Source organism: Urocitellus parryii, chromosome 10 (genome assembly GCF_045843805.1).
Source record: "Urocitellus parryii isolate mUroPar1 chromosome 10, mUroPar1.hap1, whole genome shotgun sequence".
Lineage (NCBI taxonomy): Eukaryota > Metazoa > Chordata > Mammalia > Rodentia > Sciuridae > Urocitellus > Urocitellus parryii.
This window is the reverse complement of record NC_135540.1, coordinates 85,980,167-86,007,882: the sequence shown is the minus strand read 5'-3', so window position 1 is coordinate 86,007,882 and position 27,716 is coordinate 85,980,167. Positions and strand designations below refer to the sequence as shown.

The window sequence follows — 27,716 nt, the reverse complement described above, 5'->3', positions numbered from 1 at the left end:
TTGCTTTCAACTTCATTACATTTATTTATATTTATTGATTGATAAATGAAATTGTATATGTGTATGGTGTCCAAACATGATATTTTCTTATACGTATACATTGTGGAATGGTTAAATTGAGTTAATTAACATACTCATTATCTCACATAATTCTTTTTTTTTTTGCTGTTGTTTGTGAGAGCACTTAAAATCTACTCAGCATTTGTTGAATATACAATACATTGTTTTTAACTATAAGAGTTACCATGGTTACATTGGATCTCCCATAATTATTTCTCCTGACTGATATTTTGCATAGCTTTATTACTTTTAATTTTAAAAGCTAATCATGCCAAATCTTAGTTTTGCAGAGTATAAATGAATAGGTCATTGAGAGTCACAGGAAATAATTTTTCAGAAAAAAACTGTATAGTTAGTTTAAAATGTATTTAAAATAAAACATTATTCATTACTTTGAAAGAAATGCTAATGTTTCTCCTATTGTTTACAAATTAAACTGCAAAAGGAAACCCCAATAAAAATTTCATAAATTATCTGAAAGCATCAATAAATCTTTACCACATACTTTCATTTGGTTTTACCTTATGTTTCCACAAAAATACCACCATTTGATGAGTATGAGAATTTCCTTTTTTTTTTTTTTTTGGCTTTGACCTTCAGGTTACTACTAAAGTTACTACTCAAAAATCAAATTACATGTGCTATTTGTTTACATAAAATATCATGTAGTCTTATTTGCTTCTCTAGACCAACTTTCATTAAGCACAATTACAAATACCAAACTCAAGTTGTTATCACACCTCACAGTAGTTTTTAAACTGTTTTGAAAATAAAAATTCACATTATCACATAATTTTAAATAGAAAAAGTTTTAGTAACCATATTCCTTGGAAATAGTTCTAATTTGTTCCAATACCTTAGTAACTAATGCTTCTGGGTAAAAGACATAGTTATCTTGTATTGTTTTCATTTGAATAGAAATAACATTGAATGATATGCAATATTAATACAAAGTTACACTGATAACCTGAAATCAGAACAACGTTCAACTGTGAGCATCTAGTATGTACAAGGCATTAAATAAGTCGTTTCATTTAAAGAATGGATAACAATCTTAGAGTAGATAAGAATTAAAACATAGAACACAAGAAAGCCTGTCTCAAATTTGCATTGAGTCCAACAAGCAGAAATTTTACTAGAGAGTTCTAATTCAAGATGAGAGCCTGATCATTTATTATATGGCATTATCTTCTAATGAAATATATAAAGCCCTGTGCCACCACCTTGACACCCAAATGTTTACGCAAATCATATAGCCTACTGCTTCTCAAACTTGGCTGCAAAGCAGAATTGCCTGGAGGGTTTTAAAAAAAAATACTCATTCCCATATCTCTCTCCTTGAAGTTCTGCTTTAATTGGTCTGGGGGTCTTCTAGCAACTATTTTTCTAGTCCTTGGTAATTAGCAGTCTGTATGGTGTTTTCAACTTTCTAGGTTTTATCAACTGTGAGATTGTTTTGATTGTCAGGTCTTTGTGGTAAGCTGAATTCTGCATGGCAGGGCTTACTGTGCAGAACGGTGGCAATGCCTCTCTTCGCCTTAATCCATTGCCTCTCACTTCCTTATTCTCTCCCAGTGGAGGCAAGTTGCTGTGGAGGCAGCCACCGTGGCTGATCATCACTGAAAATACCAAAGAAAAGAACTGACCTGCCTCCTTGATATTTTTTTCCACTGGGAATGTATGCCTTTCCCCCTCCCCCATTTTCTCTAAATCTTGTAAAAACTTTTTTTTTTCCCTTTTCTTTTTCTTCTTTCCCCCAAGAAGCAAACTATGAAGTTATTGCTGGGGGTGGGGTGGGGGAGTAAATAGGGACGGCAGTTTTTCCGATCCCTTTAGGACACGTTAGAAAATTCTGAAACAAGCAGAAGCATAGTAAGTGCTTGCTTTCTTTTAAAGCTATTTCTGGGGAGGGAGGAGGCTATTGTAATGGTAAATTTCACTGCGAGAAGAAGAAAGGGTTGGTAATCAATCAAAAATGAGGTATTCCTTTGAGTTTTTGTCATTTTCTTCCTAGATAGCGTGAGGCTTTTCTCTGTAAAATATACAGAAAAAGTTTGGGTGTATGTATGCTCCAGAAAAAAAAAAAAAAAAAAAAAAGCAGTCTTCGGAGCGGACCGTTGAAAGAAGTTTTTACAAACGGAGACAAGAGAGAGAAAGAGAGAGACCACTGGGGGCTTCCGTGAGAATTCCCCCGGAGCAAGATTTATATTGCAAAATGTTGAAGTGAGAAATCCTTCTGCCTCAGCATCTTGGAGTGGAGCTAGGAGGAACTTTGTACATCAGGAAGAATTTCTTTTCTCCAGACCTGTCTTTGGCCAGCATGTGTCAGGATCGGACAGCTTGGGCTGTAGAAGCGCCCGAATCTGCCTCGGGCATTTTAAATTGAACTCGAGGGATCAAGGTTTCGGCAAGATGAAGAGCACAGAGAACTTTGATGAGACTGGTGCCACGTTAAACCCCAGTGCGACCCCCAAGGGAAGGTACATTTATCTGGAAGCATTCCTGGAGGGAGGAGCTCCCTGGGGTTTTACTTTGAAAGGTGGCCTGGAGCATGGAGAACCATTAATCATCTCTAAGGTAAGCTGCTTCTTGTTTCAATGTTATCTTTATTCATATTGGTTTTTTTTTTTTTACACCCTTTCCCCTACACCCTGATTTTTAAACTTTAGTCAGATGGGTCAAAACCGCAAAATAATTCCAAGGATTGCCTCAATATTACTTAATTTGATGTTTCATGCCTTTCTGATTAACTGGAAATATTTCGGATAGCTTGGTATTTGAAAGAGAAATATGCCTGGCTCATTTACTCTGTGAAATCCCAGGAAAAATGTGCTCATTTGATGGATAATCTTCCCTTTTTGTGAATGAAATGGTGTAAGATCAGTTGCCACATGAGCTTTTCAGTTATAAATCAGATTAAAGATTAACAGCATGGTCAGATGGTGGCATAATACGTTATGAACAGAAAAATATCTGCTCTGTCTCCCTTCAACTGAAAATATCTAGCTTTTAAAAATATTTAACATTGTTTATAATTCTGGATGATTTATTGCATAAATATTATTTATTGCTTATTTTTACACACTCAGGAGAATTCAGCTTTCAGTATAATTAAGAGCAAAACAATACTTTTCCCACACTATTCTGTGTAAACATCTTTTTGTGTATTTGAATCTATTTTTAGACATGAGTCATATTGAATTCTTCAGTTAGCTTTTGGTGTGAGTAGTTAAACCATTGAATGAATCCTTGTGCATTAGGTATTTCTGCTTTTCTCTTCAACTATAGAAATTAACATTACTTGTTATAATGTTTATTAAAAATTTTTAGACTATTAATAGTCTAATGCAACAGAATTTAAGCATCTTTTGTATGTGTGCATTCCCTTAAGAAATGTTTGTAATTAAAGGAGAATTTTTTTTTTTTTTTTTTTTTTTGGTTTGAAGTTGGGGAAAAAGACAATAGGTATTGCATTTGATCTCTGTTATTTATTATACCTTATATCCCCAAAAGTGTTTTGAGGGAGATCAAAGTGATTTTTACTGTGGAGAGCTCCTGGGATTTGGGATTCACAACAACCAGCCATGAATGTATTGGAGATATTCTATAAACCATGTGACCCTTTCCTTAGCTTTCTTAAGGAAAACAGAGGATGTGTGTTTGTGAGTTAGGAAGGATTCCAGGTGTAAAAAAACTTAAAAACTTAATTGATAGTGGCCTAAAGTAAATTGAGATTGGCTTTTCTCATACTATAAGAAATCTATGGCTGGGGTTGTGGCTCAGCGGTAGAGTGCTTGCCTAGCACATGTGAGGCCCTGGTTATCCTCAGCACGGCCTAAAGATAAATAAATAAAATAAAGGTATTGTGTCCAACTACAACTAAAAATAAATATTTTTTAAAGAGCTCTTAAAGAAAGAAAAGAAGAAAGAAAAAAAAGAAAGAAAGAGAAAGAAAAGAAATCTAGAGTTAGGCTAACCAGGCAAGAACAGCAGCTCAATAAGGTCATTGAGGGTCCCACTTAGACCTTTACTCTGTCATTCCTATTATGTGGGCTTTCATCTTTAAGGCTGTAGCATGGACACAGCACCTCCAGCATCCTCTTGACTCCAGGTAGGGTTTTGCTGCCCTCCATCAGATTTTTTGCTTACATCTCATTGGCCAGAACTGTGTCACATGCCTACTCTTAGACCAATCATTGGCAAAAGGGAATTAAATTTTCAGGACTATTTTAAACCAGTTATGATTTCTTTTATGGGTTCTACAATAGAGGCCTCCCCTCCTGAAGTCAAGGAATCTTTGGGTACTGTTTGAACAAACTGGGGTTCTTTTTAAAGGAAAAAGAAAGTAATGGCTATTGGGTAAAAAACTGAGAATGTCTGCAGCAAACATTATCCCTTGCATTTTAAAACTTATATCCTCAATTTTCCTGACCATTAATGATAAAATATTATGTATCCATTTATTAGATGTTTGTTGTCAGAAAGGTCTAATCCGCCCTCTACTGAGCTAGCATCTCTAAACCTCCATGGTATCTACAAAATGGGTACATACTACTATCTACTTTATTAGGCTGTGTAGGAATTAAATGTGACCATGCATTTAACGTAGGTTCTGCTACATAGAAGTAGCTCAAAAAAATCTAAGCAAAGATAATAATTATTGTTTTTCTTATTCTAACAGGCATTTATATTAGATCAATTTGACTACTGCACAAAGATCCAACAAACAACAATTTAAATAATATAGGAATTTATTCATCTCACATAATGATCTGAGTATAATCCAAACTGAAAGGTGGCTCTTAATATTAATAGGGACTCAAGTTCCTTTTACTTTGTCCTTACTTCCATCCCGGGCTGATGTTCCATTGATGTGGCCTAAGATGAGTTGCTATCACATATGCTTTCCATTCAGAAAGAAATAGGAAAGAAGGGTAAGAGAAGGCAATCTTTACAAGGGTACAATCTGATACAGTCCATGCTGCCCAAAATGGTAGCCAACAGTTATATGCAGCTATTTCCATTTCAATTAAAGTTAACCAAAAAATGAAGTAACATGGGATGGGGATATAGGTCGGTTGGTAAGACTGCTTGCCTACCATGCATAAGGCCCTGTGTTCAATCTCCAGCATCACAATAAATAAATAAATAAATAAATAAATAAATAAATAAATAAAAATTTAAAAAATGAAGTAACATTTAAAATTCTGATCATTTGCACTAGCCACAATTCAGGTGTCACATTGCTCTAAAACTCTTGAACAAATCATCCCATCTTGTCTGTCCAGCAAAGCCCTATTGGTGGATGCCTCATTTCTTCTCTCTGAAGTTTTCCTGATGTGTTCCAGCTGCATTAGGTGGTCTCTCTTCCATACTCCTATATCATATACTTATTACATTGAATCATGATATTTTATTTATGTTGCTTGCCTTCTCAGAAATCTGTGAACATTTTTAGGACAAGAACTATTTTCTTTTCATCTCCACCACATCTACCCAGAGTCTGACTACAGAAATATTTGTTGGGTAAATGAAAGGGCATTGCTGCCAGGCTCGGTGGTGCACGCCTATAATCCCAGCGGCTCCAGAGGCTGAGGCAGGAGGATCGCAAGTTCAAAGCCAGTTTCTGCAACAGTGAGGTGCTGAACAACTCAGTGAGACCCTGTCTCTAAATAAAATACAAAATAGGTCTGGGGATGTGGCTTAGGGGTTGAGTACCCCTGAGTTCAATCTCTGGTACCAAAAAAGAACAAAGAAAGGGAATTGCTATGTTTTACTCATCTTGCATTTCCAGGACCTAAAACAACACCTGCCAAAGAATAAGTGCTTGATAATTTTTATTGAATTAACTAGCAAAAGACAAAATACAGCAGTGGGCAGTTTAGGCAGGGAGACAGGGTCCCAAGAAATGGAGGATGCCAGGCAGGGCTCCAGAGATGGAGTGTGTATTAGTTTCCTATTGCTGCTGTAACAAATTACAACAAACCAAGCCGTTTAAAACAAAACAAGTTACTAATGTACTGTTCTGTAGGTTAGCAGTCTGACACAGGTCTCACTGGACAAAAATCCAGGTATCAACAGGCTCTCTTCCTTTCTGGACACTGTGAAAGAGAATCTACTTCCTTGCCCTTTCCATCTTCTAGAGGCCTGAAAGTTCTAGAGACCCACTTGACCTGGTGCATAGTACCTTTTCTCCATCTTCAAAGCCAGCTAGGCAAAGTTGAGTCCTTCTCAATTCACATAGCTCCTACTTCTAACTCTGCTTACCTCTTCCACCTGTAAGTACCCTTGTAATTTTATTGGGCTTTTCAGAATAATCCAGGATAATCTTCCTATTTAAAAATCTGCTGATGTATAACCTTGATACCATTTGCAACCTCACTTCCCCCTTTGCTATATAACCTATCATATTTACAGGTTCTGGGGATTCTAATGCAAATGTCTTTAAAAAGGGCATATTTTGCCAATCCTAGGGTGTTTGAGTATTAGCGAAGGTCCATATAATGAAGGCAGTACTAGAAATGAGTCTAAAGTGAAATTTGGTGGCTGGTAGTGCATATCCCAGACTTTCTTTCAAGGACAATGAAAAAAATGCAAATTAGGGCTGCTGCTGTGGCTCAGCGATAGAGCGCTAACCTAGCACATGTGAGGCTCTGGGTTCGATCCTTAGCACCATATAAAAATAAATAAATAAAATAAAGGTATTGTGTTCAATTAAAAAAAAAGTGCATATTAGCTCATGCACCACTACCCAAATGTCCCCTATTATCACAAAGTAGGGTGACTTCCCATTTCAAGGGAAGGGAAGGAATAGTACACATTGAATCACACATATGAGAGGCATGCACACATTTCCCCAGCAGGTATAAACTGCCAGGTTACGGAGAACAATATGGTGCATGAAGAATCATTTTTCTTTTGGTACAAATGAGGCAGGAAAATGAATGGGGGGAAAGGAACTACAAAGGGGTGGCAATAAAAGAAATCATTTTCCAATTGCTTTCTTTGGGATTTAATGTCTTTGAAAAGGAAAGGTGGGGTTGAGGAGCCTCTGTAATCTATGAACTTCAAAAAGAAAGGGTAACTTTTTTTCTTTTTAATAGTGATTGTAAGTGAGTGCTCAGGCAATTCAATAGTTCAGGAAGTTGGCAGCAGGGTTTTATTATGACTCATTCACTGCATTGTAGCTGAGAAAAGCAGTTCCACCTGCAGTGGGGATGCACCTGCTCCCAGGGCTCATAAAATAAGTAATAACAATAAACAACAACAACGGCTGGCACTTACTGAGTGCCCACTGTGTTCCAGGCTCTCTTCCAAGAGATCTGCACATGTTGACTCATTTAATTTCCACAACTCCCTGCAGAAGCTAATATAAGTACCCCAGTGATGGATATTCATGAGAAAGTGGGACACAGAATTTGAGTAGCTTGCTGAAGCTCTCCTACCTAGTAAGTGTTAGAGCTGGGATTTGTACTCCTGTTTTCTGGTTTCAAAGTTGACACACTTATGACCAGTAGGCCATTCAGTCACCATTGCCTGACAGTTTAGCTATCCAGGGCTATTATTTGCGTGAAATGTGGCATTGATCTTTTGTTTTATGTTTTCAGATTTATTAGAGGAAAAAAAATTAAGGTCCCATAAAATACTTGTGACTGCTACTCAATCAATTTCTTTAAATAGATCAAGACCTATGAATTGAGGAGCCTCTTACTGCTCTTGGCAAGCATCTTCATGGGTGTTTTCTCCCAGAGAAGTTTTTTTAAAAAAAATTTTTTTTTTTAGCTGTTGATAAACCTTTATTTTATTTATTTATTTATATGTGGTGCTGAGGACCGAACCCAGTGCCTCAGACATGCCAGGCAAGTGTGCTACCGCTGAGCCACAGCCCCCTAGAAAGTGTTTTTTATGCTCTTCAAATGTGGGTTTTGGAATTTAAGCATGAGCCACTATCCTTGTGTTTTTTGTCATCCATGTGCAGCAATGTGCTGGTCAAGGCTTTCCTTTTTGTGCTCATATTTCTGATTCTTGCTCCCCTGGGAGGTGTCTTTGCTCGAACTGGGCTCTGTACCTTCTTCTGGGCAGATCCTGCAGGTTCCATCTTCTGTGTGCCTTCACCTTCCTTCTCTGGAACTCCTCCCACCTGTAAGACCATCCTTTTCCTGCCCAACCAAATCCCAGCCTCTTCTAGGCCTTGTCCACCAAGGCTCCATCTCTTTCTTTCCTTTTTTTTTTTTTTTTTTTTTTTAATCTGTAGGGCAGTGTGCTTGCTAAGTGAATTCAGGTATGTTATTGCTAAGTGAATTTCATATATGTTCCCAGGCTTCCTACTGGTTGACACTACTCATATTTTAAAATAGGTTACAAATGAGGCAGGAAATGAATGAGGGGAAGGAACTACAAATCACTGGATTCTTCTAGCTTTATATGATCTAATATCATACTAGTTCTCTTTACATTACTCCACTGGAGAGAATCATCCAGAACATTCCAATCAGCCTACCATTTCAAAGTGAAATGAACTGCTTTATTGCACTATGAGAAACCTTGGAAGTATAAACAGGTTAGGAACCTGGTTGTCCACAGGTTAGAAATTACTCATTTGGAACAGAATTGTGTGAATAGCCATATTGACATTTTTCTTATTTCTGGATGTTCTATATTAGTACATCCAGATTCAGCACTATTTTTTTTTGTTTCTTTTCTTTTCTCTCTCTCTCTCTCTCTCTCTCTCTCTCTCTCTCTCTCTCTCTCTCTCTCTTTTGTACTAGGGATTGAACCCAGGAGTGCTTAACCACTGTCACGTCCCAGCCCCTTATTTTATTTTTTTAAAGAGAGAAAGAGAGAATTTTTTAATATTTATTTTTCAGTTTTCAGTGGACACAACATCTTTATTTTATTTTATGTGGTGCTGAGGATCGAACCCAGTGCCCCACGCATGCCAAGCAAGCACATTACTGCTTGAGCCACATCCCCAGCCCCTTTTTTTATTTTTGAGACAGGGTCTTGCTAAGTTGCTTAGGGCCTCACTAAGTTGCTGAGGCTGGCTTCAAACTTGTGATCCTCCTTCTCAGCCTCCTAAATCTCAGGGATTACAGGCACAGGCAGACTCAGCACTTTTCAACCTTCTATGTTTCTTAACACTAGAAGGACACTAAGACACATCAACCTTAGCTATACAATCTCTCGTTGCCCATTTCTTCTACAGTACAACAAGGCTTACTTTACTAGATCTTCAGCCACAGTTCCTGAGTTCTTTTTGAAATTGACTTAAAGGCAGTGCCCCAAAACTCTGGGCTGGTTAATCTAGTTTACTACAAATTCATCCTTTTCACTTTCTTCCAAGTTCCAAGCTAAATCAGCTTGTTATTTTCATCTTTTAAAATACCCAATCTTTTTGAATTTCTCTCTTTAACATTTTTTTGCCTGTCATACCAGGTAGCCTCATCTCTCTTGAACAATTTTGTTTCTTCCTTCAGTATTTAGTCCACTTCTATCTTTCCTCCCATCTCCCAGCACCTTTAAACAACAACAACAACAACAAAAACTTGTTGCAGCTCTTTTTTTGGTACTAGGAATTGAAGTCAAGGGCACATCACTACTGAGCTACATCCCCAGTCCTTTTTTGTGTTTTACTTAGAGACAGGGTCCCACTGAGTTGCTTATCACCTCGCCATTGCTGAGGCTGGCTTTAAACTTGAGATCCTCCTGCCTCAGCCTCCTGAGCCCCTGGGATTACAGGCATGCACCACTGCACCTGGCTTCTCAGCACCTTTATTCATACTGTCTTCTAGTAAAGTAGTTGTTAGCATCCTGTGAATAATTTGTAATCTCTTTAAGGCCATTTCAGTTTTATTTATGCTGGATATCCTGCTTCTCCTGGGAAATTACTTCTCATTTCACACATAGCGAATTTTCAGTAAATACTAAGTGACTTAAAGAGGAATCTCAGTAATTTTATAATCCAATTTCCTTATAGAACAGAGAGAAAAGTGAGGCACAAAAAAGGCTTATTTATTTGCAGGTGGTTTGTTTCAGGAAACAGATTGTGTGTGGGTGCATGCACATAAATTCCAGCTAGTGAGGGAGTAATTACTTTCTGGCTGTGCCATATATGCTTTTGCCTGAGTCCTAGCTTTCCTGTTGCAATGTTAACTTCTTGAAGCTGAGGGACCTTCCCTTGCACCTGGCTCCCTCCTCCCTCCCTTCCTCTTTCCCTTCTTTCTTTGCAGTTATCCAGAATGCTTAAAGTATTCATAACAATTGTGAAAATGAAAATGTATTAATGAATAAAGAGGAAGATAAATGAACATTAAAAAGGATCTTAAAAATCTTTTGTTAGAAAGCTTTCTAGGGCAGTATGCAAACAGGATACTAGAAAAACCTGTTTTAAAAAAAAATAAAGTAAGCAGTTTAAATTTGAGTGTGTGTGTGTGTGTGTGTGTGTGTGTGTGTGTTACTAGGGGTTGAACCCAGAGCCTCACACATACTAGGTAAGAGCACTACAAATGAGCTACATCTCCACCTCTAAATCTGACTTTTAATTTAATGATGTCATATATATATATATATATATATATATATATATATATATATATATATATATATATAACTTATGGCAAATGTATGTTGAGTTAAATAAGATTTGGAAAAAAGAAAGGGAAATTCGTGTTTTTATTTAACATCTTAAAAGTCGCCAAAACATTGGTCGAAGTGCTCTGTATTTTAAAACGCAAACTAAGCTGTGATCCTTTGAAAGTTGTTGGAATTGACTTTTATTCGTGTAACATGCTGACTTGCCAAATGGATGTTAGCATCAGTAAGAACTCTGCTTTCTTTTAAAGTTAATACATTCCCAAGGCTCTGCCTCCTACTCAGAGAACACAATTTAATTGAAGAAATATTCATCTCATTTTAGTGAGCCCACAGTGTGATTGGAGACACATAATGAGAGACTTACTATCAATCTTTGAAAAAACAAAACCTCAAAGGACATTCTGGATCTGAACTAACCCATAGACAGTTTCTCCCACATCTCTGCCTTTGATGTGGTTCCAAACAGTGAGCATCTTATCCAGAGAGCTGCAGAGTTGTTGTTCTCCCACCCGGTCCATCCCAGGAGTCCATCCATCTCTAGTGCTCTGACCTCCCAGGCGCTTCTCTATGCAACAAAATGAGGCAAAGATTCTCTGCTAAATCCAAGTACTGTTTCTCCTCCTTGGCTAGTGACTTTCCCCCACAAAAGCTACATTGGTACACTGTTGGGGTGTCTGATCTGTAGAATGGAAGTGACAATCCTTTCCTGCCTTCCCAGGATGCCTTCCTAACTTGGCAGACTGATGTGGCGAACTCTGTCCTGGCCATCAGCCTGAATTTATTTTGACGTCAACTGCATTTTTTCATTCCCCTGCATCTGTTTGGTATGTCCATTTCTGAGAGATTTATGAGATTTTATCTACATCTTTATTTCAAGGCGCTCTTGGTATGTTTGTAACTTTTGTCATTTTATTTTCTTTGATTTTGGCAGGGCTGCCCAGGGGGTTCTTTTTCTGTCTGTCTTTCTTTCTTTTTTTTTTTTTTTGGTACCAGGGATTGAACTCAGGGGCACTCGACCACTGAGCCACATCCCCAGCCCTATTTTGTATTTTATTTAGAGACAGGGTCTCACTGAGTTGCTTAGCACCTGGCCATTGCTGAGGCTGGCTTTGAACTTGCATTCCTCCTGCCTCAGCCTCCCAAGCTGCTGGGATTATAGGCATGTACCACCACACCCGATTCTAATCTTTTGGGTTATTTTTCACTAGAAGCTGACAAAATTTGCTGGGATTGCTTTTGACAGAGATATGTCTAACTTTACTGTTGAGAGCCATAGCCGAAGGGGCCCCAGCAAACTTTCAGACTGCCAGCTGATGATTGGCTCCAAGCGGCCCCAGCAACTTCTAGCTCATTGGCTCCTCTGCAGTGATGCTCATTGCTTTACCAAGTCCTGCTCTGTAACAGGCCTGCCAACACGCATAAGCTTCACAAAGTTCTGTGAGGGCCTATGATTATTTCCATTTTATAGATAATGAAGCTGAGAATTTGCTGAGGATCATAATAAAACTAGGTAGGGGCAGATCTAAGACCTTTTAAACTTTAAGACTGAAAAATTCCTTCTAGTGAGGATGTTGATGCTGAGAATTAAATTGGACCTTCCACATCTTCACAACCCCTGCATTTAGCTAATTTTCCTTCCTGGATGGGGGTTCCAGTCTTGATCTTGGCTCAATATTCGTACTATTTGGACTGGACAATTCCATTACATGGGTAGAGCATGATAAAAATCTCAATCCCTAAATCACTTTGGGTACCCAAAGAGAATTGCTAAATGAACAAGAAATTTTTTAAAGTTGACAAGGGTTAAATCCTGTTAACATAGCGAATCAGACTTGAGCTGCAAACTGATAGAGCACTGATCTGCTGGGGGGCTTCAAGTTCATGCTACCCATGAACTTCACTCATGTGAAGACACTGGGTTATGAGATGGGTATCACAACTGATGGTCTTCCTGCAGCGCGTCCATTGTACCAAACATTATCTCCTTTGTTTGTCACTTTCTAGCTCTTGCTTAGTTCACAAAAAAGTACCTCTGCTTTGTTCTTACAGTTTTTCTTCTACTGAGTTGGCTCTTTCTATACTCATTCCACCTGCTCTGGTCCCATGACTCTCATTAACATTGACCTCTCCTGCAAGGTAGATTTCCTGGCTCTCCTCATAGTATACTCGGCATAATCTTGGGGACTCTATGCAAACTATTAATCTCAAAGCTATTGCTATCTGCTATGGTTTCAGTCTAGTGGCCTCATTTCTCACCCCATTTTTTGGTTTCTGGAACACGGATTCCAGTAATTTCTAAAGATCTCAAAATTGAAAAATAACTCTGACATGGATTCAGAACAAAACACAGACACTTTAAGTGGAATTAAGCACTTTTTGGGTTAGTTGGGCTAAGTGCACTTTGGTTATTAAATTATGTCCTGAGCCACACATTTGCAGTAAGGTAGAAAGGAAGAGTGGATTTTTTGAACTAATTGTCTTTTTTTTTTCCCTTGAAAAGTTCGAATTTAAAAAAAAAATTAAAGAGAGAGAGAGAGAAAATTTTTTAATATTTATTTTTTTAGTTTTCGGTGGACACAACATCTTTATTTTATTTGTATGTGGTTCTGAGGATCGAACTCAGCCCCCTGCGAATGCAAGGCGAGTGCGCTATCGTTTGAGCCACATCCCCAGCCCCTTAAATTTTTTTTAGTTGTTGATGGACCTTCATTTTTAGTTATTTGTATGTGGTGCTGAGAATCGAACCCAGTGCCTCACACATGCTAGGCCAGCCCGCTCCCACTGAGCCACAACCCCAGCCCAAAAAGTTCAGATTTTTAATGGATAAAGTTGTAGAGAGAGAATTTAGGTTTTCATCATCTCGTGTCTCTTCTCTGAGAAGTTTGTGTTTTTCGAATTTTTTATTGGTTCTTTTAATTACAAGAAGTTTGTGTTTTTAAGAACTTGTCTCATGGAAACTGGGAAATGAGACTCTGGAATTCAGACCCAGGATCTGACTGGGTTCCAGAAATAAATACACATGTTGGGTGTTGAGATTGATAATTGAAGGAATAGGAGAGTAAACTGTTGGGGATGGGAAGGCAAAAAATAGCTGATGTTTTCTTCTTCTGCCTTGATTTTGTGTGTGTGTTTCATTCCTCCCGCCCCATATTTTTACTTTTGAGTGTTTGCTAATGAGCAGCAGATCAAACAAAGCAGTCGTTCCCCTAAGCACAGGACAGCGGGAGGAAGTTAAAAGAAAGAATTAGTCTCATTTATTCTTCAGGATTGCATGGTGAGTGGTACACTTGGCTCCAAGTCTATGATTCAATGAGTTGTTGGCACTCTCTTCAAACGATTACTATCATAGTTTCCTCTACATACATAAGTGGATGAATTTGACCTTTATGAACAGTTGGTATAAAACCCTCTCGGTGGGTCAAGATGTGCTGCAAATTTCTGAACTCAGGCACCATAAAGTACTAGTACTCCACTGTTTCTTCAATAGAGTGGGGAAAATAAAAAAGGAAGTATTACGAAGTAGGAAGAAGGAAATAAATCCACAGTGGCATTGTTTACCTTTACTCAGTTTCTACTGTGGGTCAGGTGCTATGTTTGGTTCATCATTATTCCATTAAAATGATATTTGTTTTTATATAAAGAGAAAGAGGTTTCTCATAAGTGATGAAGCCAAAATTTAAAGTTAAGTCCCTTTCACTACCATATTTGGTCAATACATTATTCATCGAATGCATAAAATCGGATGCACTGGGAAACAACCATGGATTAAGTCCCCGCACCCACAAAGGGTATGTTTTCCTTTTTTTTTTTTTTAAACCATTGTTGCTGGCTCTACTACTGCTATCCCACACTTCTCTGCACTTTAGCTAGAGTTCCAACTGTCAGCATCATAGTTCTTTGTTTAAGGGCTTCATTTTGCCTTCCCTTTGCATGGTGGGATGCAAATTAATGTCACTAGGAGCAACCCTCCACCCGTGACTGACTGAAGTTGCTATATGAATAGCACAGCTCTCTTATTCCTCCGGTGGGATGACCAAGTTGTGTGCTTTCCACTAGCTCCTAGAATTTCTCTTGCATAATTATGTTCCAGTCACCCACACCGATAGCTGGTTTGATGCTATATCAAGGTCAAATGCCTTTCCTTCCTATGTTGTTTGTCTACTTCCCTATTAGGGTTCTTTATTTCCCAGATTAACCATTTGGCATTTGAAGTCATGTCTCAGGGTCTCTCTCTCTCTCTCTTTTTTAAATATATATATATTTTAGTTTTAGATGGACACATATCTTTATTTTTGTGTGGTGCTAAAGATCGAACCCAGTACCTCACACATGCAAAGTCAGCGCTCTACCACTCAGCTACAGCCCCAGTCCTTGTCTCAGGGTCTCTTTATATAAGGAAATCCAAAGGAGAACAACCACCTTTTGGAGAGGACTCACTAAATGAAAGCTGGACCTCGAGTCTGACATGGATATCTCTGTTTAGAAAGCCTGTGGTCTTTCCATTCAAGCAGAAGGACCTCTATAGTATTTTAGACTTAACCATTTCTTGAGTACTACACAGTAAAAATCCATCCCCAGATATGATATTTTCCAGTTCTCTTCTTCATCTCCACATCCCTCAGGGTGGGCCAGTTTTCTCTCTTTCTCACTGACTTGGTTGATAAGCCCCATTTCTGCTTTTGTCATCCCGTTGTTTCTCAAGAGGTTTTGCTCCCTTCCCTCTGAGTTTTCCTTCCAGTCCATAAACTTAAGGAAAATGTGACAACCCCCCCGCCCAAGCAGAATAGACAGAAAATTATTCATTTGGGGTTCTCTGAAAATGGTTTCTTTTGTAGAATTTTATTTATGTTGCTTCTGTTCTTATTGAATGTATGCTACAAACATAACACAAAAAGAAAAGTGGACAATGTACTATTTTCAGCCCCCAATATTTGACAGTATAACATAGAAGTGCTATGAAGTTTCCCACCTAAGCAGGCAATGGAATGTAACGTAATTTCCAACCCACCCCAAGCCTGATATAACAGAATTACTTTCTAGCAGTAAAATGTGGTTTGCTTGTATAATTTGTACCACTGCCAAGTTCAATACAAGAAGCTTCTTTTCTCTAGGGCTGTTCCCCCACAATGTAATATTCTTTGACTCACTATGTTGTCCATTCCCAATTTCCCTGGTCTTTTTGCTTGAATTCACTGAAGACTGACAAACAGTAGCTTCGTGTAATAGCCATAAGCCTGCTTTAAACCTCGACTTGATCTTGAATGGATAGAATAATGAATAGGTTTTGTGTTATATAATTCATGTTGTCAGTTATATGAAATCAGCAATTCAAGAGAAAGTAAATGTGCCTCCAGTTCTTTCTTTTCTACATTCTTATTTGAATATAATAATGCAAAAAGCGTTGTTTTTCTTTTCATTGAAAACACTTCTGTAGCAGTCTGAACTCTGAGTAATAGAAATAAACATACACTTTATCAAAAAATAGGTGAGGAAGATTATTGAATCTTTGTGTTAATGGGAATTTACAAGTGTTTTTAAAAATATGTGACTCTGTGTGTGTGAGCACAGGGAGGGGTGTTTCATCACAATGAGGGAGGCCTTGGCAAGTTAATGTTCATTTTCAACTGATGGCATTGATGGCCGAACACATGCATGCCCTCTCCAGCTTCAGGGAGGCTGTGGAATAGAGATTTCAGAATGTAGCACAGAGAAATCACCTCCCATCCTCCTGTCTCTCAAGCAGGGGGAAGGTGCATTGTTCTCCATCAGAATTCCTTGGTTTGTCTCCTCTGGGCTGTCATTTCATGGAAGATTGAAAACACCTCTTTCCATACATGTGGGTGGGAAAGTAAAATGGTGCAGCCACTTTGGAAACCAGATGGCTTAAAATATCGAACATGGAGTTATCGATTTACCCCCAAGGATGTACCCAGGAGAAATAAAAACATACACCAATACAAAGACTTATGCTCAAATGTTCGAGGCCTCATTCTCAGTATCTAAACAGTAGGAAAAACCCAAATGATGTGATAGACAGAACATTGGAGGACATATAATGGAATACTATTGGACAATAAAAGAAACCGAGCACTGATACATGTTACAACATGGGTGGACCTCAAAAATATTATGTTCAAGGAAGGAAACAAGATATTAAGAATACATGTTATGTAACTCCATTTTTACGAAATGTGCAGAAAAGACAAATTAAAGAGACTAAATTAATGGTTGCCTAGACTAGGGACAGGGGTGGACAGTGACTGTAAACAGGTTCCTTTCCTTTCCTTTCTTTCCCTCCCCTCCCCTCCTCTCCTCTCCTTCTTTCCTTTCTCTGCTAGGGATTGGAACCAGGGTCTTATGCATACTAGGCAAGTGCTCAACCATTGAGTTACACCCTCAGTTCTGAGGTTTCTTTTTGAAGTGATGGAATGTTATCATTTTAAGTTTCAAAATAGATCATGGTAAGGGTTGCACAGCTCCATAAACATATTAAAAAGCAAATGAATTATACAGAGAATAATCTAGTTTTATTAATAATTTAAGGAAACAAAATAAGAAATATTAAAATGTTTAAGAAACATGGAATAAATTGTTATCTATAATATTAAGCATTCAGTATTGATTTAATTAACTGATGTTTAACAAAGTCAAGGAGGATGACCACAATGAAGTTCTAGAAAAAACTTTAGAGTCCTATTTATTCTAAGAATCTAAATGTGTGATTTATACCATTCTGTAAATGAAGCTCAAAAGTTTTGTGCTGAATGAAAGAAAGCAGACACAATAGAATACATACTGAATTATTCTATTTATATGAATTTTAGAACAGGCAAAACTAATGAACACTAAAAGATCAGAACAATGATTGCCTCTATGGTTAGGGACTGACCAGGGCACAAAGCATTTTCCTTCAGTGATGGAAGTATTCTGTCTTATCTGTCTGGCTAAATGAATTTATGCATTCATCAAAATTCATTAAACGTTGGACTGGGGTGGCGGTTCAGTGGCAGAGTGCTTGCCTAGCATGTGTGAGGCACAGGGTTTGATCCTTAGCACCACATATAAATAAATAAAATAAATAAGTAAATAAATAAAATAAAAAATATTAAGAAAAACTCATTGAACCAACTCATTCAATGGTACCCTTTGATCTGTGTATTTTAGTACATATGAATTTATACCTAAGTGTGATACCTTAAGAAAAGCCTGCCGCAGCAAGATATTGACCAGTGAAAGCATAATACAAAATAGGAAGTCTAGAAATGAACCCACAATATAGATAAAATTTTCATTTCTTTCACTGCTGTGGATTGAACCCAGTTCCTTGAGTTAGGCTAGACAATGCTCTGCCATTGTCTGCAACCAGCCCTGAAGAACTTTACTTTTAATTAATGAGGGCAAAAGAGATTCTAAAATGATTCTAAGTCCAGGAAAGATAAAAGCTGAATCTAGTTTATTTCTAACAGCAAAATAAAGCCAGAGAAATAAAAGATTTATGTCTAATAAGTGAAATAAGTTTGCTTCATTTATTTCTGTATTATTCAGTTTCTTTTATGGCAATCATGCTTTCAAAGTTGGTACAATAAAATATTCATAACATGTTACGCATGGTGGCACATGCCTGTAATTCCAGTGACTTGGGAGGCTGAGGCCTCCCTATGCAATTTAGTGAGACCCTGTCTCAAAATTAAAAAAAAAATAGAGGGTCTGAGGCTGGAGCTCAGTGGCAGAGTGCTTGCCTACCACATGTGAGGCACTGGGTTTGATTCTTAGCACCACATAAAAAACAAGCAAATGAAATAAAGGCATGCTGTAAAAGAAAATAGTTAAAAAAATAATTTTTTTAAAAAAAGAGAGAGGGGCTGGGGTTGTGGCTCAGCAGTAGAGCGCTTGCCTAGCATGTTTGAGGCCCTGAGTTGGATCCTCAGCACCACATAAAAATAAACAAAATAAAACTATTGTGTCCAACTAAAAAATATATATTTTTTAAAAAGAGAAAGAAAATAAAGAGGGCTGGGGATAGAGCTCAGTAGTAAAACACTCCTGGGTTCAGTCCCACTACAGAGAGAGAGAAAGAGAGAATACACACACACACACACATACACACACCAAAAATTTATCATCTTAGCCATTTTAAGTGCATAATTTAGCTACATTAAGTACATTTTACATGGTTGTGCACCATCCAATCCAGAACTTGTTCATCTTCCCCATCTGAAGCTCTGTACCTATTCAACACCAATCCTCACTCCCTAGTGCACAGCCTGTCAACCACTGTTCTACTTTTTACGAATTTGACTGCTCTGAGCGCCTCGTATAAGTGGAATCACACAATATTTGTCCTTTTGTGACTGGCTTATTTCACTCAGCAAAGTGCTTTCGTGGTTCATCCATTTTGTAGCATGTGTCAGAATTTCATTCTTTTTTTAAAGCTGAATAATATGTTGATATATGTATGCACCACATTTTGTTTATTCATTTATCCATTGATGGATATGTAGGCTGTTTCTACTCTTTGGCTTTTATGAATAATGTTACTGTGAACTTGAATGTACAAATACCTGTTTGAGTTCCTTCTTTCAATTCTTTGGGTACATACCTAGAAGCAGAATTGCTGGATTGTATAATATGCTGCATTGTATAATATTTCTATTTTTTGAAGAACCATCATAATGTTTTTCACAGTAGCTGTAACATGTTATACTACCATCAGTAATGCACAAGGGTTCCAATTTCTCCATTTCTTTGCCAAGACTTTTCATTTTCTATTTTTATTTTTCTCTAGTAATAGCCTTCTCAATGGGTTTAAAGTGATATCTCATTGTATTTTTTTTTTGTTGTTGTTTTTTTTTTTTTTTTTTGGTGCTGGGAATTGAACCCAAGGCCTTGCAAGGCAAGCACTCTATCAACTGAGCGATGTCCCTAGCCTCCTAATTGTGTTTTGATTTGCTTTTCCCTAATGATTAGTGGAACTTAATTTTTTTTCATATGCATATTAGCCATCTATGTATTCCATTTGGAGAAAATCTGTATCAGTCCTTTGTTCATTTTAAAAATTGGAACATTTGCTTTTTATTGTTGAATTGTAGGTTTTTTCTTTTTATTTCCTTTTAAGAATTAAACCTTTATTTTGTTTATTTATTTATTTTTATGTGGTGCTGAGGATTGAACCCAGTACCTCACTCATGCTAGGCAAGCGCTGTACCACTGAGCTACAACCCCAGCCTGACTTGTAGTTTTTTATGTGTTCTCTATATGAATCCTTTATCAGATACATGATTTAATAATATTTTTCTCATTCTGTGGGTTACATGTTTAAACTGTTGATCATGTGCTTGAATGAATACAACTTTTAATTTGATGAAGCACACTATTTTAAAAATTTTGCTACCTCTGCTTTTGATCTAAGACATTATTACCAAATTCAGTGTCATGGACATTTTCTATTTTTTTTTTTCTAGGAGTTTTATAGCTTTAGCACTTACATTTAGGCCTTTGATCTATTTTAGGCTAATTTTTGTGTTTGGGGTTAGGTAAGGGTCTCATTTCAGATCCAGTTTTCCCAATACCGTGTATTCAAAAAAGACTCTCCTTTTTCTATTGGTGATCTTGGCACTTTTGTAGAAAATCCTTTGGCAACATACACTATTTCCAGACTCTTTTTTATATTCCATTGGTCTACATGTATGTCTTTATGACAGCATGACTTTGTTTAATTATTGTAGCTTTGTAGTTAAGTTTTGATATCTTTTTCTTTTCTTTCTTTATGCTATTTGGAATTTGTTGAGATTCCATATGAATTTTAGGGTAGATTTTTCTATTTCTGCCATAAATGTTTTGGGATTTTGATAGAGGTTGCATTGAAACTGTAGATTGTTTTAGATAGTATTGACATTTTAACAATATTAAGTCTGTTTAATCCATGAATATAGGATGTCTTCCCATGTTAGCATTTCTGTCATTTTTACTTTCTTCCAGCAATATTTTACAGTTTTCTGTGTACAAGACTTTTACTTCCTTGGTTAAGTTTATCCCTAAATTTTTAATTCTTTTTGATGGTATTGTCAATGAAGTGGTTTTCTTAATTTTCTTTTCAATTTGTTCATTGTTAGTATAGAGAAACACAATCATGAAAATGTATCCTACAACTTTGCCAAATTTGCTTATTCGTTATAGCAGGTTTTGTTTTTCTGATGGACTCTGGAGTTTTCTACATATAAGATCATGTCATCTGCAAATATGGAAAATTTTACTTCTTTCCACACAGTTTGAATGTTGTTTATTTTTCTTACCAATTTTTCTGGCTAGAATTTCCAACTCTATGTTGGATAGAGATGGTTAAAACTAGCTTCCTTGCTGGGGATGGTGGTGTATACATATAATCCCAGTGGCCCAGGAGGCTGAGGCAGGAGGATCACAAATTCAGAGGCAGTCTCAGCAATTTAGCAAGGCCCCAAGCAACTTAGAAACCCTTTGTCTCAATATAAAAATTTTTTAAAAGGGCTGGGGATGTGGCTCAGTGGTGAAGTACCCTGGTACCAAGAAAACAAAAACAAAACTGACGTCTTTGTCTTATTTCTCCTGATCTTAGAAGTAAAGCTTTAGCCATTGAGTAGTTTGTTAGTTCTGGGGTTTTCAGATATGGCTTTTATTATGTCATAGTTTTAAAAAATTATTAAAGTATCAAAAGAAAATACAGATACATAGAACTATGATTTGAGGGAAGGAAAGCATGCTAACCAAAGTCAAAAATTTAGGAAAGAAAAAGCTGTTAAATTTGAGTGTGTGAAAAATTAAACCAAAAATAACATGATAAATAGAGATAAGATCCTTAATATAAAAAGAGCTCTTACATATAAATAAGGAAAAATCCCACACATGAAAGTGAGTCTGGCAAAGTACATGAACACAAAATCAACAACCCAACAACAAAAAAGAAACAAATCAAAACAAAAAATCAGTCAAAAAAGGTCAAGAAATTTTCAAGAAAAGAATTTTCCTTCCTAGTGATCAAAGAAATAAAAACTGAAATTAGATAGACTTGCCTTTGAACCATAAGATTGACAAAGATGAGGAAGAGGTGACATATACTTGATAATAATTTCATATGTTTTCAGTGGAATACAAATGGGTGCAGTCTTTTTTGAAGGGAACTAGCATTACAAATGTGCATACTCAGCAATTGTATTTCTCTGGGCTTGTCCTAAAGAAATATTTATGTTAGATGTATGTTCAAAGATGTTCACTGATATATCTAGAAGAGTAAAAGCTATAAAAATCTATCATTGTCAATATCCATCATCTGTGAGGCCACTGAAAACAATAATGCAGACGATAAAAATATATAAAATATGTTTATCTACAATAGAGTGACAGAAGCAGATTGCTAAATCATATGCATAGTACAATCCCAGTTATATTCACCTTTATCTATCTACCTATCTATACTAGCTTTATTTGTCTTTTATTTGCTTATTTTTGAGACAGAGTCTCGCTATGTTGCCCAGGCTGGCCTCAAACTTGCAATCCTCCTGTCTCAGCTTCCCAAGTAGCTGCGGTTACAGAAGACATGTACCACTATGCCTGTCTAAATATATATTTTTGACGAAATTTGGGAGGGTATACATACAAAAGTATTAAGGATGATTATGTCTAAGTCATGGGATTTTTAGTGATTTATATTTTCCTCTTTTTTATACTTTTTCGCAAGTTTCTGGAATGAACTATAATCTTGAAGTAATTAAAAAATACTGATGACATTTTTATTATGGTAAAATTTAAACCATACAACATTTACCACCATCTTCTCCTTCCCCTTCTTTTTCCTGGTACTGGGAATTGAACACAGAGCCATTCTACTATGGAGTGATATCCCTAGCCCTGGTTTGTTTGTTTGTTTGTTTTTGAGGGGAGTGGTGGTACTGGGGATTGAACCCAGGGCACTTAACCACTGAGTCACATCTTCAACCCCCCTTTTTTTGGGGGGGTAGCAGGAATTGAACCCAGGATGCTTACCCACTGAGTCACATCCCCAGATCACCCCCACACACACACTTTTTTTTTTTTTTAACACAGGATCTCACTAAATTGTTTAGGGCCTTGCTAAATTGTTTAATCTGCCCTCAAATTTTCCATCCTTCTGCCTCAGCCTCTAAGTCTCTAGGATTATAGGTGAGCACCACCATGCCTAGCCAGCCCTTTTTATTTCCTATTTTGAGACAGGGCCTCACTAAATTGCCCAAGCTGTCCTTGAACTTGGGATCCTCCTGCTTGGGTCTCCCAAATTGCTGAGATTACAGGTGATGGCCACCAGACCTAGCAAGTATTTACCATTTTTAATTGTATGATGTAGCAGCAATTAAGAATGTGGTTGGCAACCATCACCACTGTCCATCCCCAGGACTGTTTTCATATTCCCAAGCTGAAATTTTATACCCATCAATAACTTCCCATTACACTTCCCCTAATGAGGACCTTTTGAAATTAGAAAAAAATTTACATGTAATTGTGTTTATCCATTATGTGCCTTTCCCAACTACACATATACTAAAATTTTATGGAGCTATCATTTAGGTGCCATATAATTCTCTCATTGAAAATACACTTTTGAAGTGCTGTATCCCTACTTGTCTTTTTTTTTTTTTTTTCCCAATTGAAAGCATTTTAACCAGGCTTGAAGCACAATGTTGGAAGTGCTAACTCTTGAATTTATTGCGGAATACACATGAGGTATAAATAAGTGAAATGTACCCCGCCAGAAACCCATGTCTTATGTTTGCAAAATTGTTCACAACTGATTTTTGGTCCAGCTCCCTGGTGAAAGTTGAGTTAATCTTAAGAGCAGGAATCCATTAATAGGTCAACAGCAGGAGAGGAGGGGGAGGAGAGGAAGGGCCTAGCACAGCTGCGGTTCACTTGGTAGTTGAAAATTGCCTTTTCTTTTATTCTCTTATTCCTGCTACCTCCATAGAATCCACAAAGAATAGGAATGTTTTCTCCGACACATTTGATTATAATAACAGGCTGAGGTCTCTTTGAACATAACCAGTAAAGAAAAGACGCGTCTGCGGCCATCCAACTGGGTAAAATGGTAACATAATCTCTGATTTGCTGTTTGAATCCTATTAATTATAACTGTGTAGGATTGTACAGTGAGAATGCTTCTGGGGTTTTTAACGCTAGGTTTTTCAAAGACTACATTCCTCATTAGACCTTCCCCATTAAGGCAGGCTTGAATGATGCTACACAGCCGAATAGTTGGGATTTTTTCCCCCTCTTGTCATAGTCTGAAGACAAAGGATTCTTCCGCTTGCCAAGGTTCCCGGGAGCCTAGGTTGAGCCGCTGTGACAGCCCTTCAGCAGGGAGCTTTTTATTCAGTCTTGGATTTGCCGTCAGGCCTCATTCACTAACCAGGGTCCAGTTGGAGCTGTAGGCGGAGAAAAAAAATCCATGGAGGGAAATCTCACATAGCCAGATACGGTGCCCTGCGCCCTCTTTTCCCCTTCACTAGTGCTGAGTCATGTCGCAGCCTATGCTAGGGCACAGAGAACTGTACCACCCTGGCCCTGCCTGCGTCGCAGCCATCAGTATCCTCAGTGCTTTTGCTAAAGTAATACTTAGGACAGCTTGCAGCATTGCTATCTAGGCTCTCTGGACTTCTCTGAGAAGCAGAGTGGTACAGAGAGCTGGGAGCCTTGGCCTTGATACCGAAGATACATCCTAATGGCCTTGTGAACGTGCTGCTGGTGGCCAGTCTCTCCTAGACTCAATTTCCTCCTCTGCAAAATGTGGAGAGTGTGCTTGTTTCTTTTCATTCACCAGGTTCTTGTGAGGATTGAATGTGGTTAGCTCTTAAGAAAATGTTTCTTAACATTATCAAGTCATGATTCTGACTCCTTATCTTTAGAATTTTAAATTTGGATCCAGGAGTTGGGAGTCTGTGATTGCTCTGGATTATATGTGTTATGGACTTAAACTATTACCAAAAGAGATGACTTTATACTATTATTTATCCAAAGAAAAGTGCTGAGGGGTTGGGGATGTAGCTCAGTTGGTAGAGTGCTTGCCTCTAATGCACAAGGTTCAATCCCTAGACTGCCAATAAAAATAGAATATTTATGAATGGATATTGCTGTAGTTTGAATATGTGTGTGTTCCCCCAAAATTCATGTTGGAACATAGGAAGGGAGTAAGTCATGAGAGCAGAGCCCTTATAAATGGGATTAGAATCATTATAAAAGGTCTCAAGGGAACTAGGGCTTTTTGCCCCTGTGCCATCTGAGGACATTTAGAAGGTGTTATCCATAAGGAATGATTCTCACCAGACACCAAACCCATCATCACCTTGATCTTTGACTTCCCAGCCTCCAGAACTATAAGAAATGAATTTCTCTTTTTTATAAATTACTTGGTCTCAGATATTTTGTTATAGCAGCATAAATGGACTGAAGTATTCAGTCATTCTTCCCTTTTATGTAAAATCTGAAAAAGTTCAGTGATTAAGAGCACAAACTCTAGAGCCAGATTTTTGGAGCTCAAATCTGATCTCTCACTTTTTAACAATACCATGCCTGGCACATGTTATTTAATATCGCTATCGTTCGGTTTTCCCATTTATACAAGTGGGATAAAAAGTGGCAACTATCTCGTAGGATCCTTGTGAACTTTTAATGAGTTCATGAAAGTAAAGCTCTTAGAACTGTAGTTAACGTGTAAGTCATTGGTATTATCTGGTTAATTGGAAGAGAATTGGGAAAGGAAACCAAAAGAGAGTCAAATGAAAGAACACAACCAAACCAGAAAAGAGTCATCAACAGAGAAAAGACACAGACACAGGGAAGATAGATTGACACAGGGGTCCAGAGAGACACAGATGCACAAACACAGCAAAACAGACACAAAGGTAAAGGCAGTTTGACCCTTGAGTGCCAACATTTAAGCTCCTTACTACTGAAAGTTTTCAAAACCACATTACATTTACGTATCATAGGCTAGGTATTAGTTTTCTAGGGCAGGTTTAACAAAAGACCACAGACTGGGTGGCTTAAACAACAGAGATTTTTCTTTCTCCGTGTTCTTGAGACTAGAAGTCCAAGATCAAGGGGTCAGCGGGTTTTGTTTCTCCCAGAGCCTCCCTCCTTGGTTTTCAGATGGCCACTTTCTCTCTGTGATCTTTCCTTGTGTGCACACATCCTGGAGTTTTAACTGGGTGTCCAAATTTTTTATAAGGACACCAGTCAGATTGGATTAGGAACTAATGGCCTCTTTTTAACTTAATCACTTATTTAAAGGGTCTATCTCCAACTACAGTCTCATTCTGGGATGGTGCGGGTTAGGGCTTCACAACCCATAACAGGCTTTTTTTTTTGGGCGGGGGGAGGGTACCGGGGATTGAACTCAGGGGCATTCCACCACTGAGCCACATCCCCAGCCCTATTTTGTATCATGACAGGCTTTTATAAATGCCTTCTGTTTGTAGGCATATGAAATTAGCCAAAGAACAGAATTGACTCTAGTGTCAAATGAAGGAGTCAAAGGCATTTGTAAGTCCGGTAGTAAGGTTTGTTTGACTGCCTTGTGTGGAACATATCAGCTGTACAAAAAGATCTCTGACTTCATGGAGAAATTCAAACTTGCATGGAAAAATCATAGACATGTGGCTTAGTCCATACAGAATTTAGAAGGTGGGGTTGTATCAGGAAAATAGAATCTACATCAGTTGGTACAGCTCAAGAAATTTGATATAGGGAATTAGGATAAAGATACTCAATACCTGCTCATTGGGTACCATTTAGCACACCATAAATGAGGTGGACACAAGAGGTTCTGCGGGATGTCAAGATGACCCAGATCTCTGTAGACTAGAATATGGCACATCAGGAAAGTCGACATAGTCCTGAGGTAAGTGAAGGTATGTGAAATAGTGAAGGCTTGTGGTGATCCTTGAAAATGGAAAAAAGTTGTAAGATCAATAGCTGTGGACCAGATGCCAGACACTTGTGTCGATTTGCTTAAGTTATCACATCTAGAACAGCAGTTACATTGATGTTGCCTGATTAGGTTTACAGTAATCCACAATCATTACCCAAGATGAATTCATCATCTGCACAGGCCAAACTAGCAAGTTAAATGGGAATATTAGAAACCAACATACCTGCATCTCTTAAGATTTTGGTGTCAGCAATCCTTTCAAGGAAATGGGGAACTGCTTTTTTTTACTCTCTGGGGTGGGGCAGGGGGACTTCTAAGGGCTTCCATTTGGCTTTCCACAGTATTAGCTCTTTCTCTGCATTCCAGTGTGGAAATGGGACTGGTTTCCAAGCATTGGAAGAATCAGGGAAATAACCACACAGTAGGTCCTATAAAATAGACTTGAGCCCAAACTTCATTTATCACCTGAGCACTATGGTCTTTTCTTTGATTGCTGATTTCTGATGGTGTTTTGAGTGCGAAAATTAGCGTCCATTCAGAACCATTATTTCGAATTCTTCAAAGATCTGTAGAATCTTTAATTTCCCTCCGTAAAAAGGTCAAGACTTCACTTGAATCTCACTACTAAAGTTGATCCACATCACTTAGTTATCCAAAACGCTAACCTATCTTTATATAAATATTTATGCATACCTATCTTATTCCAAAAATGACTTTAAGTGGCTGCTAGTCTCAAAAGTGGCAGCAATCAAAAGAAGGGTAGTGTTTAGATCTCCCTCTTAGGGGAACAGCTACCAGGAAGATCTTTGTCCAGTGGCCTTCTGATGTACCTGTGGCTCAACAGCAGCATTCACTCAAGGCTTACTCTCCCTAGGCTGCTTTGGTTGATGGCTGAGCATGGTGGCTCTGGAAGCCAGGCCATCCTGCCTGATGTCTACCATGACAGGCAATCTTCACTCTGGGGTTTCCCATCAGATTCACCAAGACCTTTTTTTTTTTTTTTTTTTGGTACCAGGGATTGAACTCACAGGCACTCAACCACTGAGCCACACCCTATTTTGTATTTTATTTAGAGAGGGGGTCTCACTGAGTTGCTTAGTACCTTAGTACTTGCTGAGGCTGGCTTTGAGCT

At 37.8% G+C, this 27,716-nt stretch overlaps 1 protein-coding gene across 1 annotated transcript in view; it reads left to right on the top strand.

Moving 5' to 3' along the window:
• Positions 1-2,472: 2,472 nt before the first annotated feature.
• Shroom3 (shroom family member 3) overlaps positions 2,473-27,716 on the top strand; it is a 298,105-nt gene continuing 272,861 nt past the window's right edge. Inside the window, exon 1 of the mRNA XM_077803374.1 lies at positions 2,473-2,637. Coding sequence (XP_077659500.1) covers positions 2,473-2,637 — 165 coding nt within the window. The remainder of the gene's footprint in view (positions 2,638-27,716) is intronic.